A 16,643-nucleotide genomic window follows, 5' to 3' on the forward strand; every position below is an offset into this window, starting at 1 on the left:
TCCAACTTATGTGGTAATCGGGTGATTAATTCATTAATGCTAATTTTTACGGCTGTAGTGCATTTAACGCTCAGTTACACCCTAAATAAATACTGAACACAAATATTTTTTTGACGCAAGGGCCATGAAACAAGCTTTCTTTCTTATGCCATGTCATGCGCACTACTAGCTGAAGGGGGGAAAAATATGTAATGTTAGCTAAATTCAAAAGCAAAGGAAAATGAGCCCGGCACTGCACAAGATGAATGGATGGAATTCTTCCACCCTTGAGCAGACACCCTTCCGAGCCTAAGGAACTTGTGCCTGATAGGTCTCACTAGAAGTCAATTATCCATGGTGTTGTCTCCAAGACTCGAATGCGATTCAATGGTCGCTAACACCACCACCACCCCGATTGAATATTACAGTTTTGAGCAGCTTAGTTTAGTAGATGTTCTACTCTGTCTTTTCTTGTTGTATTCTGGCAGGAAGCACAAGTTTATGGACCGTAGGACCTGATAAAAAGCTGAATAATCAACAGCCTGGGCAGTGCAGCGTGCTATTCAATTTCGCAGCATGTACTAGCGCATGCAAACAACATGTGTGGTTTTACTGGCTATGGTACAAACTGCTCAGAAATTAGTTTTTTTTTTTCCAGCTCTCGCAATCTTTAATCTTTTGATGCGAATTGTACAGTGCACTAGTATGAAAGGGAACATTTAACTTATGTTCAAATAATGCATACTGCAGACATCTAGGTTGGAATGTCACTTCTGCTGCTTGCAACATGGTACTTGTTTGAAGAATCCCTCTCTTGGCACTTTTCTGACCTATTGTTTCCTCTCATAATGGCACACGACATACATCACTCTTGCTCGGCTCGGTTGGCAGGCAGCCATGGCTGAGGTGCGAGGGCTGTGTTGGGGCAGCTACGTTGGGAGCCCCAGCAAGCCGGCCGCGCGGCTGGTGCTGTGGCGCAGCACCCACAAGGATCAGAGCCCCGTGAGCCACCTGGTGTCGCTTCGCACAAACGATGTCTGGGGCCTGCCCGCACACTCCTGCCTGCTCCTCACCTACAGCCACTCTTCCGGTAGGTTGGACGTAGTTGGAAGGCCACCTTGGCTTTGAGCGAGAGCTTTTTCTTTACTGAGCACTACGGAGTTTTTTTTACAATAGGTGGTGTCCACATTGCATCACCCAACAATGTCTTCCTTATGGTGCACTCTACTGGTCTCGATTACGCTCTATTTGGTCTATGGCGATGTGGAGGCCTCTTGACTTCGTAGCTAGAGAAAGCATGGCCGAGCTGACAGCTGCTCCATGAGTAGTCAGAGGAGTAATGTGATTGGAGTTCTGTGGACCTTGGTTGCACTCCTAGCTTACAGACGAGAATTCCTCCGAAGTGCTCCGAGCTGTAGTGCAGCGCTCTGTATGAACCAGATGAATGTGTTCCGAGTGGTCAGTTCCATATCCTGGCATTCCATTGGCCCTTTGCTCTCACAGAAGCTACCGCCACATTTCCTCTAGGTAGTGCAGTCGGAAACTGATGGGGCCACAATAATATGCAAAAACAAATTTTAGCTGTAAAATCAATTTCATTGTATTTTACAATGCCAGCAAATTTGTTTGCAGTAATTTTTCTCTGTGTTGTGCTTCATTAAAGTAATATCTGCTTGAAGTTTCGGGATTGTCGAGGCCATGGGTGCATTTCATATTCACCTGTTGAACAGCCTGATGTGCGTCATGTGTTGTCACGAAGAGCAGATAATACAGTCAAACCTCAATATAACTAACCTCGATTTAACGAAATTCGCGATGTAACAAACTATTTTGTTTCCCCATCTTAGTTCTTTTGAATTAACCAAACCTCCATATAACGAAATTCTTGATGTAACGAAATTTTTCCCTGCAAGTACAACTTCATTATATCGAAGTTTGACTGTATCGCGCATGCGACCTTGGCAGCATGACGCTGTCAGTTTAGGCTATGTTTCGCAAATTCAGTTTGGAGCTTTAGCCCACACACGTTAGCGCATGCCGTTCCACACAGAATGCAGATTGACTAGGTGGTTGCACGATCGCTTGTGCACCCAGGTTTTCTCTGCCCAAGCTCACACGCAGCCACCAGTCCAGCCTGAGCACATGATTTCACACCCATTCTCTGGTGTAGTCTACAGGTATGAATATGACAAGGCCAAATGGGTCAGCTCGACTACAAAAGTGAGGGGATAGTCAACAGCTTGAATGGAGACAACTTCATTAACAGCTGCTACTGTTTACAGCATTGCGTGCAGGGAACAGTTAAAAAGAAATTGAGTGACACATCACATGGTGTCCGAAATTTTGGTCACCATTATAGTATGTTGGTTCTATGGAGTAGGTGGCAGTGCTGTGGGGAAGGCCGAATAATCAGGCAGGTCTGAAAGATCAGGTGTCAAAAAATCGGTTGGCGATTGCATTGTACGAAACTACACTTAAACATAGATTGGTTCCTTGACCAATTGTGCTCTCTTTTCTTATCTTCAGGAGGCTCAAAGGCTGCTCTACAGACGTACATCCAGAGCACAGCACTTGTGTCATGGCAGCATGCAGATGGCTTTGTTCGGCTCAAACTTCAGAAGGATGAGCCAGCCCAACCGTTGCTTTCACCATGCCCCGGCGACATGGTGGGTGCATGCATGTGCTTCTGAACAATGTGCTGTTACCGTGCATTCTTGGCTATTCCGCCTGCCATCATTTAAAAATAAAGCCCACAGGACCTCTTTTATTATTGTAAAGCTGGCTTTCTCACGAAGCACGCTGCCAGGCTAATGGCAATGTAACCCATTTTGCAGTCATGGTGTACAAGCACAGATTGCTTGTATTTTGAAAACGAAAACAAACTTGTGGTTCTTATGATGAAACCATGCGCAAGAGACAAGCCCCAGCATGTGCGGGGCTTTGTCTTCATGTGAACTGCAATTGGTGCTGCCATTAATTGGGCTTGTTGACTGGAAATCTAGGCACAAATAAATTACACAGACACACATGGAACAGACGAGGACAATTGCTTGTCCTCATATGTTCTAGGTGTCCTTGTGTAATATATTCGCGCTTAGATTTCCAGTCAACATGTCAGACCAACTAGCCTGACAGTTAGTCCTTCTGAATTAGTTGGGCAAACTTGCTGCAGAAAAGTGCACTTGCGAATTCAGAAAAGGGCAGCCACATAGCCTGAACTTCTGACTTTTGGTTTCCATAACAAGGTGAAAATTACCTTTAGATTCAGTTACGTGCAGGGATCTGGAAAGCGCTGCTTGTCTTTAGGATGCGGACGAAACTTGGCAGGAACAGGCAAGCTTGCAGCTCGAAGGTCACCTCAGGCCAGGTGCATGTGTTAGCAAAACTGTAGGGCCTGTGCTGTTTTTATTCTGTAGGAATGGATAAGTTGCATACCTCTTGGTGTCAGTTGACTGTGTGGTGAAAAACATGCTATTGAACACCATATTATGTGCACATTGGTGCTGAGAATTGACTGTTTGGAAAGCTTAGGGGGGACATGGGTCTTAACCCTTTCACTGCCGTTTTTTTTTTTTTTTCTGACTGCTCCTCACCCCCTGCCGGGTATTTTTTTCACGTTGGTTCAGTGCAAATTTCATGCTAGTAATGCACCATGTTACTCTGCAGGACATGTAGTAAAGATATTCATCAGCAGTTCTTGAATTTCTTCGTCCATCAAAGCGGGGACGCACATGGCGCGCTGACTCGCCATGGCTGGTGCGCTCTGCTGAGACGAAGCGACGCGGGTGTAAACACGTGCGCTCCATCTGTTGTCTAAAATTTAATTTACAAGTTCTATGTGTTTAGGTGACCTCTACATAGATTGCGGGACATGAACGCAATTTTTTTTTTGCACGAGTTGTCTCGGGAGTGGCAGGGAGTGAGTTTAAAAAGCAACACGAGTATACTCGGGAGTAGCAGGGGGTGCGCGTGGGTGGTAACTGGTTTCACGAGTTATCTCGGTAGTGGCAGTTAAAGGGTTAAAAGACCAAAAATTTGTGAAAACTTTTTTTTAAATGCCACTTTTGGATTCTACAGCAACCAACGTGTGTTCTTGGAAATTTTCACGCATCCCGGATTGATATTTTAGTCGTAATACTGTTTTATATCACACCTGTGAGCTGAATTTTGGCCATGTTGATGCGAAAAAAAAAAAAAAGAAATGTTTTTCGGACGTGCAACTACCGTACTACATTTCTGATCGCAGTGACTGCAACCAGAAGGACTATGTTCCTGGTGCCTACTGATCACAGTGGAATTGCAAATATTCCTACATTTTGTGTTCCTGTTTACTAAAAATGAGCTTGTTTAGTTTTTCTCATTTTCTGAAAATTGAAGTTTTGGTTCCCTTGCAAACTTCCGAACACTATATCTCTGCCTTCAGAGCAGCTAGAGCTACAATTTTTGTTGGGACTTGTAGCTGAATCTGTAGAGCACACAGGGGCAGAAGTGAATTTTTATTTAGGTCTCTGAAAAGTTTTAATTTTGCAAATTGGAGCATCAAGTGGCCATGTTTGCAATATCACATTCAAACTGCTATAGGATAACAAAAAATTATCATGTCAAAAGTGTACTCCTACCCCTGTGTGCCCTATGCTTTGTAGTTTCTAGGCATGTGTCAATATTACCCAATTAACCCCATGAAAAGTAGTTTCTCTGTTATTGTACCTACAAAAAAAAGTAATTGCATTTTTGAAATCATCATGAAAAACTGAACCAGATAACCAAGTTTTGTTACATTAACTCGGAAACTAAAAAAAAATAAAAAATATTCTAGGCCATTGTCCCCTCTTAATCAATTGGGTAGTGTGTACATGGGTGAAGGAAAAGCATGCTAGAGAAATGTGAGAAGCCTCCCATATTGCGAGAAAAGAAGTTTTTTGCACAAGTACTCCGTGGGTTGCGTTTACCAAGGCAGAATTCAAGATGACGTGCGTTTGGTTTGAGGGAACATGCATTCTGACATTATGTGCACTATTTGTTTTGCCACAGGTATCAACATGTGCCACAGCCCCTGGTTGCCCACTTGTCTTCATAGGATATGCTTCAGGTCTTCTGACTGCACATGAAATCAAGCTTGCAAACTCAAAGGTATGAAGACTGTGGCTCAGTGGCTTTGATGTGCTGTGATGGCTGCATTCCGATTTGGGCAGAACCTACCATGTTGCTTTGGGAAGTTAAATCAATCAATCATCTAAAGATAATGGAGAACGCCGAGCAAAGTGGCTGTAGTTAACCTCGTTGCCAATCCTGAGCTGTACTCGTCCTAGTTGCTTGTAAAAGTATCGCCAAAGACTAGCCACACTTGTCCAGACCACACCTTCTCCTGCTTTGGTTGACTGAAGGACTGAATGTTAGGCTAGGTGGTCTGACATGTTGACTGGAAAACTTGGCGCGAATTAATTACACAAAAACACAAGTGCTTGTGCTCGTGTGTTCCATGTGTCTGTGTAATTTATTCGGGCTCAATTTTCCAGTCAACTTGGTTGATGGATATGAACCTCATGAGTTTCACTTTTGGCACTTAAGCACATTTTTTGGTGCTTTCCACTCATTTTGTTATCATCCATTCAGATGATTGCGTTCAAACCGTACACGTGTACCGAGGGAAAGTATCTTTTTACGGAAGCAGATGTATTTCGTTATTACTGTATTTACTCGCATAATGAACGCACTTTTTTTCCCGAAAAATATGTGCAAAGTTGGGGGGTGCGTTCATTATGCGGGGTAAAATTTTCTGGATTTTTTTTCCGCAGCCACCTCTAAAAAAGTTGCAGTTTCACTCTAAAGGCGAACCATCGATTGCGATAGCAAATGCGTAGACAGCTACACGAATTAAGGATAGTAGAGTTATTGGTGGTATAAACTTGCAAACATTCGATAACAATGTAGATTAACAAGCATGGTGTCAGCGTGCACAGGCAAGCATGAACACATCACACTCGATGACCGCGGACCCTCGCTGTCAAAATGCTGGCGTCAGGAAGCGTGGCAGTGACATCGAGCGAAGTGAGTTTTGGGCCGTGTATCGGTTCAACACAAACTTAGCGACGAGAACGGAGCACGCACAAAGGTATAAGCTGCTGTTGCACCTAGGCTCAGCCCCTGACGCAGATCGCTTTCAAGATAGGGCACCCGCGACTGCGCGATACACAGTTGCTGCGCCACCCCTCTCCCTCCCCTCCCCCCGCCGCCATGCGCGCGATGGAATACGGCACATTTTCTCCCTCGAACGTGGGAGATTGAGCCGTAGTCGTCGGCGCCAACAGTAAAAATGCGCCTGGAGTGTCCATATGATTGCTATAGCAATAAATGTAGGTGACACACGGTACGATTTGGCGTCCGATTCGGCGTCCGATACGGCGCCCGATACAATCGTACCCACCGGATGCCATATCAAATGCCGAATCATGCTGTGTCTCTCCTACTTCACGGCAGCAAGTTCACGGTGTGTTTATTATGCGGGAGAAAAAAAACAAAAACAAATTCTGACGAATAAAGTTGGGGGTGCATTCATTATGCAAGTGCGTTCATTGTGCGAGTAAATACAGTATTTTGGGTGAATAGAAGGAATAAACCACATGTGTTAATATATTTTTCGCATCTGGATGTAATGTGCATTAATTTGCTGGAATAACGAAGACAACGAATTTTGTACACCTTTTTTACGTAAGAACTTGTGTATTAAAGGGTGCTTTTTTAAAATTTGCTTCCTGACTTGGTGAATTGAATTGTTTATTTCAAACGGTCAATCGCTTTACACTGTCACCTCCTTTCTTCTTTCCTGCACTTTCGATTTCTTTTTTTCGCTGGTGCTCATCTTCACAATTTTTCCCAGAAGTATTAGGACATTGGCATTTTCACAAAAATTTATACACCTGGTGGTAAAGCTCACTAAATTTTGAAAGGTGATATTGGAGATAAGAAAAAAAGGGAAGTTACCTTTTGAACATGGTTAAAAATGCAGTGTGGAGAATTTTTTCATACCAGCAATTAGAACGTACAGAAAATCTGCATTATGTTCTTGCTGTAACTGTAAATTAATGGCTGGTTGATAGCTAACATTTTGTCACGTGGTCAACCATCATGACCTATAGCATTGCTTTTTAAATTGTACAGAGTTTGCAAGCATGCATTCTCTTGAAACCAACGTGGTTGACTTTTTTACTCTCTGGACATTGTTCCACTTATGCAGCAGTAAAAAACATGTGTGGACATGCATTTCATTGCCTTTTACAGGTGGAGCACCCTTCCCGGCCCACTTGTTTGCTAGGCCACACAGACGCGGTCACGAGGGTCGAAGTTTGTACAGCCTTTGGGCTGGTGGTCACAACCAGTCGCGACGGATCCTGCATTGCCTGGGATCTCAACAGGTAGAGATGGTAGCATGCCTGGCTTTACAAGCTGACTGCTAATGCTGTTAGCTGGGCTAGTTGGAAGCTTAACACTTTTGATTCTTGATTTATATTACCAGATTGATACAAACGGGACACAAAAAGGTCACGCAAACATTGCAAACGCTGGTCGCTACAACTGAATAACTAACAAAGTTACCCAAGCAAGTACCATAATATGTACAGCATTATTACTGCACATGTGTGCCTCTCAACCCCTGACTGACATACTCCATTTCTTTCTTTGCGATGCCACCTGAGACCCAGTGTTTGTGATGTCGGCATCTTCTGTTTGTGTCCCGATTCTATCGCCCCGGTGACGTGAATCGGGAATAGCAACCAACTAGCCCATTTAACAGCTTTACTAACATTTTTTGATACTTGTAGCTATTTTTAAAAAAGAAGGGAACAGGACAAGGAGTATCGATGGTCTTCAGCTGATTGTACTTAAAAAATGTATGGCTTGCTAGATGGGAAAAGATTTAAAAGGAGTGTCCTGAACATGTGTGTCTCACGCACAAGAATATATAGTAGATATGAGCGTACAAAGAACTCACAAGCTGAAGTTATGAGGCAATTAAGCCACAAAATCGTAATCACGCAGGAAAATAGATGTTCCACTTATGCAGGCACTGCAGTGGAATGACTGCATGTATCCTTTTAGTGGCAATTATTCTATTTACTTGAAGATAGGTCGAACACGAATATTGGTCGACCCTCATGTTCTGAACTTGCTGAGAAATAAAAACATAATTTCTGATATAGGTGGACCCATATATTTTTACAAAAATACAAAATTTGGAACATGACACACCTTTATTTACCGTAAGCTCGGCTGCCGTCGTGCTAGCAGATGCCACAAGCCGGAACTTCCAGGGAAGTCGTCCTTGCCACATGCTTCGCTGGCAACACCCCAAACATCTGGATAATTTCATACTGGTTTTACAGTGGGTACGACAGAGAAACTATGTTAGCTCGATACTTTTGCTACCTTTGTTCACGAATATAGGTCGAGACTCATTGGTCATGAATATAGGTTCTCATTTTTAATAACATAAAAAAAAAGGTTCACTTATATTCAAATGAATATGGTATACAAAGCTTTCACCAAGTACCAAATAGGCCAACAACAAGTACTTTTAGCATCGGATGCTTCTCTGAGGTCACCCAGCCTAACCCATCTGCCACAAAAAGTTTTATCATTGACACATTGCGAATGAAGTAGTTTCAAGTGTCCATCTTGAAATTCTGTTAACTAGCTCTCATTCACTTTCATTGCAGGCTCGAGTATGTTCGCACGTTGATCGCCGGGAGCTCACCCATCGTACTGGCTTGCATTAGCAGCACTCTTGGAGATGTTGCCACTGTAGAGACCACTGAAGGTAGTCAGAAATCATCATTTTTACATGTCTGCATTTTGAACTGTTTGCGCTTGTTGAGTCGGGCCTCATGCGAATGTAGCGGAATCTATTTTGTGTAAACCGTGATCAATCGTGTGATCAAATAAGTTCTTTTGCTTCCCGCTAGAGATGGCGCAGGTTTTTGGCAGTGCAGCGAGAATTGTGCTACAGTTCTAACTCTAATAGCAGAGTGCATACTATTGCTGACAGCGTTAGTGAAAAAAAAAAGGCCAAAAAGGAACTGGAAAGTTTGGCCGAGATGGATTTCTTTACTTACTCCAGCTTTTAACACAGAAAAGCTGGTATGACATGACACGAGCAATAAAGCGCATCACAAGTGCATACCTATTTGTGGAAAGTGTCAATAACTGTCTGTAACATATCAACCCACTAATATAAAGGCACACTAAATTTAGGGAAGTTTCACAATTCATGAACAAAGAGGCCAGAACAGAAAGTGCTTGCTGATTTCTTTTCTTGTCCATGAAAGTCTGTAGATTGTGGAAACCACTGAACTGCAGTGCTTTTTATATGTAGGCATGAACAACAATGTACTGGCAATAGCCGGGCATCCCTCATCTAGTGATTTTGGCATGTTTTAAAGATCTGTTACTATGACTTGAAAATTGTTATGAATTTTATTAGTTTTGGTGAGTGACTCAATGTGTTTAAAGTGTTTGGGCCAGTCTTTTTCACTTGTTGAAATTATAGTAAAAGAAGGACATTAACCCTCGCATTTGTGAAGGGCTCTTGAACCAAACCTTTTTCTTTACTTCACAGTGTGGAGGACAGCGCTGCTCCTTTACTAACGAGGACACTCTGTTTTAATAATGCTCCTCTATGACAAGGAATTGCTTGAACAATGCACCTTCACTCCAGTGTTTTTGAGTGGACATTGAAAGTGCTTGGTTACGAAGTTTTTGCTCTGAAATTGCTGGGGTAGTGTCAGTGAAGCATGCATGGTGACCACTTCATTAAAAAATCAGTGCTGCTGTCCACTTTCTGGAGTTCCAATGAAGTGCCAAGTTCAATGTTCTGAGTGCATACAGGTTAGTCACCTTGCAGTAGTGATGGCATGCAGGTGATGGCCTTTTCACATAGCAATGCGAGATAGTTAGAGTACTATGAGAAAGGGCTGCCACATATTGAGTAAAGCAGGCACGAAGGTTCTTTAAGAGCACTTAAGCATTGAAGGCACAGGTGAAGTTAGGGGACATACACGTTTGTCCTTATGCTTTTTCAATTTCTTTTTACTTGTCCTAAATATTCTTGTCTGCTTCTGGCAAGCTTATCACAATGCCCCTTCTACCTTTCTCAATTTGGATATTTTGCAGGCTCTGCTGGCAGTTGTCTTCGAGTTCATACCATCAATGGTGCCCGCGTGGGACAGCTGAGCACAGACGTGGCCATTGGAGCCGTCTGCTACTCTGCTGCTCCCGAGGGCACCTCCATCAATGTGCTCGCTGCCGGCTGTGAGGACGGGTGCATTCGGTAGGTTGGCCACCCGTGGATTGCAGCCTTCCGAATTTTGTACTGGCACGGCCAGCTTTTTGTACGGGTTGCTGGTTCGACTTTCAGACAAACGTGCATTTACCAGTTTTCCAATTCTCCCTGAACAAATTGTTGATAAACTACATCCCAAGAACTTCCATTTGTTAGCCAGAGTGAATTTGAAAACAAATTAAACGGAATTGAATGTCCAGTTTCTTGGAACAGCAACTTTTGTGTAAGTGCAACAGTGACTTGTTACTTTGTAGTGGCCTGAATTAATATCTAACACTGCTTATAGCAATTGAAAAAAGTGTTCCATTCAAATATATATAAAAAAAGCAACCTGAGACAATTGCAAGCTTAAGACAATGCTCTAGGAACAACTTTATTTGAAACATTTTCTAATTAGCAACACTGAATGAGTTATAAATACCAAAAATAAAGTGTTAATCATATGATTTTCGCACCGAAAAAACATAAGTAAAGAAAAACAACACAGACTATTCTCGAATCGTTTGGACATTGGTCATCAAAGAAAGCGCCAAACTGTGAGGATGCAGTGGCGTTACCATCGCCAACTTTGTTAATCTTTGCCCTAGTTGCAACTTCTTCGTGCTGCATGGTTGCTTTTTGAACCACATGACAGCTCTCTGCACTAAAGATGGTAGCATTCTATTCTGTGTCAAGTGCCTAGAAAGCCTGGCGACTTTATTCCACTCACACTCATAGTCAAGAAGCATGCAAGCGGCGTCTGGTGGCCGGAACGCAAACTTTAGTGGCGCCCAGTCACCATGGCAATTGGACACATGTTTATTGTACGGTTCTCTTGCAATTACTTTCCGAGGTTGTGAAGTTTGGGAAGCTTGACACTTCACGAACTTGGTCCCCCCAAGATTCACTTCAACGTGATGAAATTTGCGTACTTCACTGCCAGTCTTTGCCTCAGCTTGTTTTTTATATACAGTCAATGACCGGTTTTCCGAACGCCTGATTTTTTGGACATGCCCGATAATTCAGACACCATCGCGGCACCGCCACATAGCCCATAGAGTCAATGTATAAAAACACCTGAAATTTCGGACGGAAAAAACCTTTGCCGTCCGATTTTCCGGACTTTCTGCCATGACTGCAGTCCCAAAATGGCATTAATCATGGCCGCCACCGCCGTCATTTTGATTATCTCGCCTCCTCGAACCAGCGCTCTCGCGCACGCAGATCCGCTCGCAGCCGTAGTTACCACCGTGGCAACGCTAGGCCCAGCTGTTTCGACGTTCGCTACCAAGCTTCTTTTTGTTCAGTACAGTGTTTTTCATTGAAACAATTCACTGCTGTTAGCAATGGAGCAGACTCCGCCTTAGTAATCCTCACCAATGTCTTGGAAGCTCGGAAAGCATGGCACCTTGCATAATGCCGGTTTCCGAAAGTCAGCTTCGCCTCAATACACCAGTGTTACGCGATGAAGCATACATGAAGTAATGCGGTGAAGCATACCAAGAGTGGGAAGGGGCAATTGTCACGGGACAGGGTATGTATTCCTTATACACGTGTGCACCCGCCGTCTCTTATCAGAGTCCGAGTTACGATACGCCTAATAAGCATACTAGCAGGCTTTCAGAGCTTTTTCAGATGTGCCTGTCGCGATTTGAGCTTTTGGGGCCAGTAAAAGGCATGCATGCGTTGTTTCAGACTGCCCTATTTCCCGGACATTTTCGCGGCCCCTAGGGAGTTTGAAAAATCGGACGTTGAATGTAGCAGTATGAAGAACAGACATTGACATGAAAAGAAGGGATAAAACAAGCATCCCTATTTAATCGTACATATTTTGGACATAGGTACCATTGAAAAAAGGTTTTTATAGTTTTCCCTCTGTTTTGTTTGGTGCATCTCACTTTGCATATATTTGCCATTTGTCTGTATTAAACTACTAGCTGAAAGACAATGCTTGTGTCATCCATTCATTTAGTGTTCATGTTTGTTCTTTCTGCTGCTACATCAGTTCATGAACTAAATCCAGCTCACCCAGTACTCTATGCATCTTGCACAGCGTGTTTTTCATATTGAGTTGCTTTTCACATTATTCAGTTGCTCAAGTGCACTAGCGGCTGTGGTGAGTTGGCAGGCCTTTTTGCTGCTCTGGGCTTGATACTGTGTCTATCAGTGCTTGCCAGTGCAGCTAGTGTGCTTCTTTATTGCTTTCATTGTTGCTGAATGGCACATTGTTGCCTTGTGTGCATGATATCATCTCTGCAGGCTCTGGAGCTCATGGGACCTGAGTCCTGTGCAAGAAATTCATTCAGAAAAATGCATATTTCCCATTATCAGGTAAGCAATTTTTATGACGGCCATATTGTCAAAGGTGCTGCCAGAAAAAAAAAAATCCTTAGCAGATGTATTATCCTAATCTGAGCAAACTGATACATCAAATTCAGCGAATCTGTGTAAGCAAATTCTAAATACTAGGTGTCTTAGTGATGATTCATCACTGATGCCCTGGTCATGCTTGTACGTCTGCTTCAAGGCTTACACGCTGTCAATTTCTACCGCCGCAGCTGTAGGTACTCTTACCTGACCTCCATTGCTGAGCCAGTGAAATGCGACATGAGAAATAAAAGTTGTGGATTGCCGGCTAAAAAAAAAAAACCCGCAATGAAGTTATTGCCCATTTCACTAAGGTACACACATGGTAACTTTTATTTTATAATCATTAATAATTATATTTCAGAACAAAAGTTCAGGACTCTGATGCAGGTTGTGTTGCTAGCTGATATTGAGCATGCCGTCACACACTGGCCTTTGCCACACAAGAACGGTTGCAAAACTCCCATTGACAGCTTCGCTGTAATATGCCATAGACTAAGGGAAGCAAAAGTATGAAATCATAAACGCCCTTTAGTGCTTTAAAACTTCAACAAACATTACTGCTAAGGCTTTGAGTTTTACCAAATTCACACCAGAGAGAGGTTCTCGCTTCCACCAGATGTTGCTTGGCTTGCTGCCGAGCACGAGGTTGCGAGGCTGATTCCTGGCTGCGTCAGCTGCATTCTTATGGTGCTGTAATGAAAAGCACTTCTGTCTTGCTTGAGATGCACATTAGAACTTCAGGTGGTCGAAATGAATCGGGAGTGCTCCAGTGCATACCTTTATAGCTCAAGTGTTGCTTTAGAAGGTTCAGTCCCCTCAAACAGTTAACTGTGGTAGTGTTTGCACTGCAACATCACAAGTATTTAGAATCTGAGCTTATGTAGATTGTGTCAAGAAATCCATGGTGAAACGTGGCTGATGTCATATGTTTCACCATGAAAGAATTTGCCACTATCAGCAATGGTGCCAACTCTGCCTTTGTGATCTTCGCCGATAGGCTGATGCCACCAATATTGTGTGGGGCACCAGTGTGCTTGAAAATCTTTTGCATAAAGGATGGTTACGGTACTGTTAAAGTGATACTATAAAATAATACTAGATAAGTTTGACAGGTAGTACAGTATCGAATCTCATTAAAATGTAGTTACATCAGACACTAAAATACCTTCGTTATATTTGATATGCGTTACAGTCAACGACCGATTTTTCGGACATGAATGATAATTCGGACGCCTTTGCGACACTGCCACGTACCTCATAGAGCCAATGTAAAGAACGTCTGAAAATTGTAACGCAAAAACCCCTTTGCCATCCGATTTTCCGGACTTCTTGCTGTGACCGTAGGGCCGAAACGGCATTAATTGAAGCCACCGCTGCCACCATTTCATTATCTCGCAGCCTCGAACCGGCACTCTCGCTCGCCTATCTGCTGGCAGCCGTAGCCACCACCACGGCAACGCTAGGCCTAGTTGCTTTGATGTTCGCTACCAAGCTTCCTGCTGTTCGGTGTCATATTTTTCATTGAAACGATTCGCCACTGTCAACAAGGGCACTGACTCTTTTTTATCCTCGTCAATGGCTTTGAAGAGTGGAAAGCACAACGCTTTGCATAATGCCGGTTTCCAAAAGTCAGCTTCGCCGCAATACAGCGGTGTTACGCGGTGAAGCATTCGCGATGTATTGCAGTGAAGCATACCAGTAATGGAAAGGGGCAGCTGTCAATGTATTCCTTAATCATACACGCGTGTGTCCGCCATCCCCTGTCACAGTACGAGCATCGATATGCCTAATAAATGTACTGGCAGGCCTTCAGAGCTATTTCAGTTGTGCCTGTGGTGTTTTGAGCCCTTGGGGGCAGTAAAAGGAATGCATTCATTTTTTTGTGCTGTACGATTTTTCAGACGTTTTCAGGGCCCCTAGGGAGTCCTGAAAAATCTAACCTGCTTGTATCGGTGGAAAAAATGAACAAATTTTAGTGTTGCTTCGTTGTATTCGATAATTTATTATGGTCATGTTCGTTGTATCAAGGTTTGACTGTATATTTTTGCAGGACTGTAGTTTTATTTATTTGTTACTAATGGAGAAAATCTAGAGTAATATACCCCTCTTGAATTTCGTTTCAAAGCTACAGTGGCAATACGTCATTGTGATGTCATGGAATTCTAAATATTATGTTTCTTATGTTTAAGCTGCTTTTGGGACAGAGATGTCACCAAACTTGGCAGCTTGAGTATCTTGACTTCTTTAGAATGCGCTGTCATCTTTCTTCATAAAACATTTAGCGAATTCTAGCAGATGCTAAGTCAATCTCATCAAAGTGTGAATTGTGGAATGCCTCCATTTTTGTGGGCTTTTGTGTAAGTATGATGAACTGAGTTCAGCTAGCACAACTGGTGGCTCATCAAAAACCTTGATGTCACGGAGAGCCAGCTCAGGAATTTCAATGTGGCTTTGCCACCTATCTTACGTTTTCACACTTTTATGGCTTGCCAAGCGTCTCTACATGGCGCCACTTATGTTGGTATTCTACAAGTGTAATTTACCCAAGCCGGTTTAACTTAATATCCAGTAAACTTTTGTTAACTCAGCTGCAGGAAATTCGATTTTTTAGTTCATTTAATCCCTCCCGAAGATAATTGCCAGCGCTGGTACATTTCTATAGACGAGAACCTATTTTGAACCTAAAATTTACCCTCGTGAAATAATTCAAACTTGACTGGTCAGCGTGCACGTTCCTGATTCCAATTGGGACCTCAGTGGCTGCAGCTTCTGTCTTGGCAGTGCTAGGGGGCAGTGAATGCGTCGAAGAGACGTTATCTCCCGCTGATAACACCAATTTTTGGCCTGCCTTTGGCAGATTTCAAAGTGAAAATGGCAGCTTACAATGAATGATTCCCATATTTACCTGGTCCAAAAGTTTCCTGCAGGTACGAAATCGAAAGTTCATTCGCAGCGTTACAACAGCCTACCATCAAAGCCAGCATCATTGCAGTCACAACATGGTGACAGAACAAGTTTTCGCATAGGATGGCAGTGACAATGTGCCACTTGGAGGTTTTCATTACAAAAGTTCATTTAAATGATTAGTTATTTTAGATGCTAAGCTAGCAGCAACAGTGTTGTGTCATGTGTTTTCAGTGCTCCAGAGATGTGCATGCATTGCAGGAAGCACTGGCGAAGTATTTCGTGTAGTCATGGGCCACCATCTTGTTTGCGATTGTAACAGAGTGGTTTGAGAAATGCAGAATCAAATATCAAATGCACTGAATCGCATAAAGGACAACATGTTGTGGTCCATAGACAGCGCGAAAATGCAGTTTGAAAGTGACGGCGATTGACAAAAAAATGTGTAAATTTCTATTCGGTGAAGGTAAGCTTTACAAGTTTCACCTTATTTCCGATTGTCAGAATTGTAAGCATGCTACTTTTCTTTCTTTTCAAGATCAGGTGCACATTATATTCAGGGTGCGTGTCAGAATTAGGTAAATACAGTTAAACCTCGTTAATTCCGGTTTAAATATAATCGTCATGAATCCTCACCGTTGAACCTAATGTATTGGCCAGACTGCTTAAGCCGTAGTCTCTTACTGCATGCCAGACGGTTAGTGTGTAGTATTTACTTCATTTTTCGGTGCATACAAGTGTGGAATCAGCAAGATGTCGTGCGCACGGACCTTTGCCAGACTGCAGTCGCCACCTATAGTGGTGTCAAAACAAGGTAGCCATGAAGTGTTTGCTCCTCCCATAGCTTCTGGCGCTTCCAGGTCGTTCACGACGACGATGTTGAAGTAGATGATGGCCCTTCCATATCCAACGCAGCGCGTGCGTTGACCGCCGTACGTGTGCTTGTAGAGTAGTGGGGCCTGATGGAGAAACTGGCTTGCAGCCTTGCTGAGTTTAAGGATGCCACCATCTCTGCAAGGTCGCCGTGGCGGCAAGGAAAAATCCGAGATTTTTTGTTGCGTGCTCGCAAATAAAA

The 16,643-nt window shown here is 43.2% G+C and overlaps 1 protein-coding gene across 1 annotated transcript in view; it reads left to right on the top strand.

Annotated features, from left to right (window-relative positions):
• LOC119464316 (lysosomal-trafficking regulator-like) overlaps positions 1-16,643 on the top strand; it is a 95,247-nt gene that overhangs the window by 75,938 nt on the left and 2,666 nt on the right. The window contains 7 exon segments of the mRNA XM_049656185.1: positions 875-1,069; positions 2,506-2,645; positions 5,011-5,109; positions 7,258-7,391; positions 8,694-8,794; positions 10,147-10,303; positions 12,554-12,625. Coding sequence (XP_049512142.1) covers positions 875-1,069; positions 2,506-2,645; positions 5,011-5,109; positions 7,258-7,391; positions 8,694-8,794; positions 10,147-10,303; positions 12,554-12,625 — 898 coding nt within the window.

Source organism: Dermacentor silvarum, chromosome 9 (assembly GCF_013339745.2).
Source record: "Dermacentor silvarum isolate Dsil-2018 chromosome 9, BIME_Dsil_1.4, whole genome shotgun sequence".
In the NCBI taxonomy this organism is placed as follows: domain Eukaryota; kingdom Metazoa; phylum Arthropoda; class Arachnida; order Ixodida; family Ixodidae; genus Dermacentor; species Dermacentor silvarum.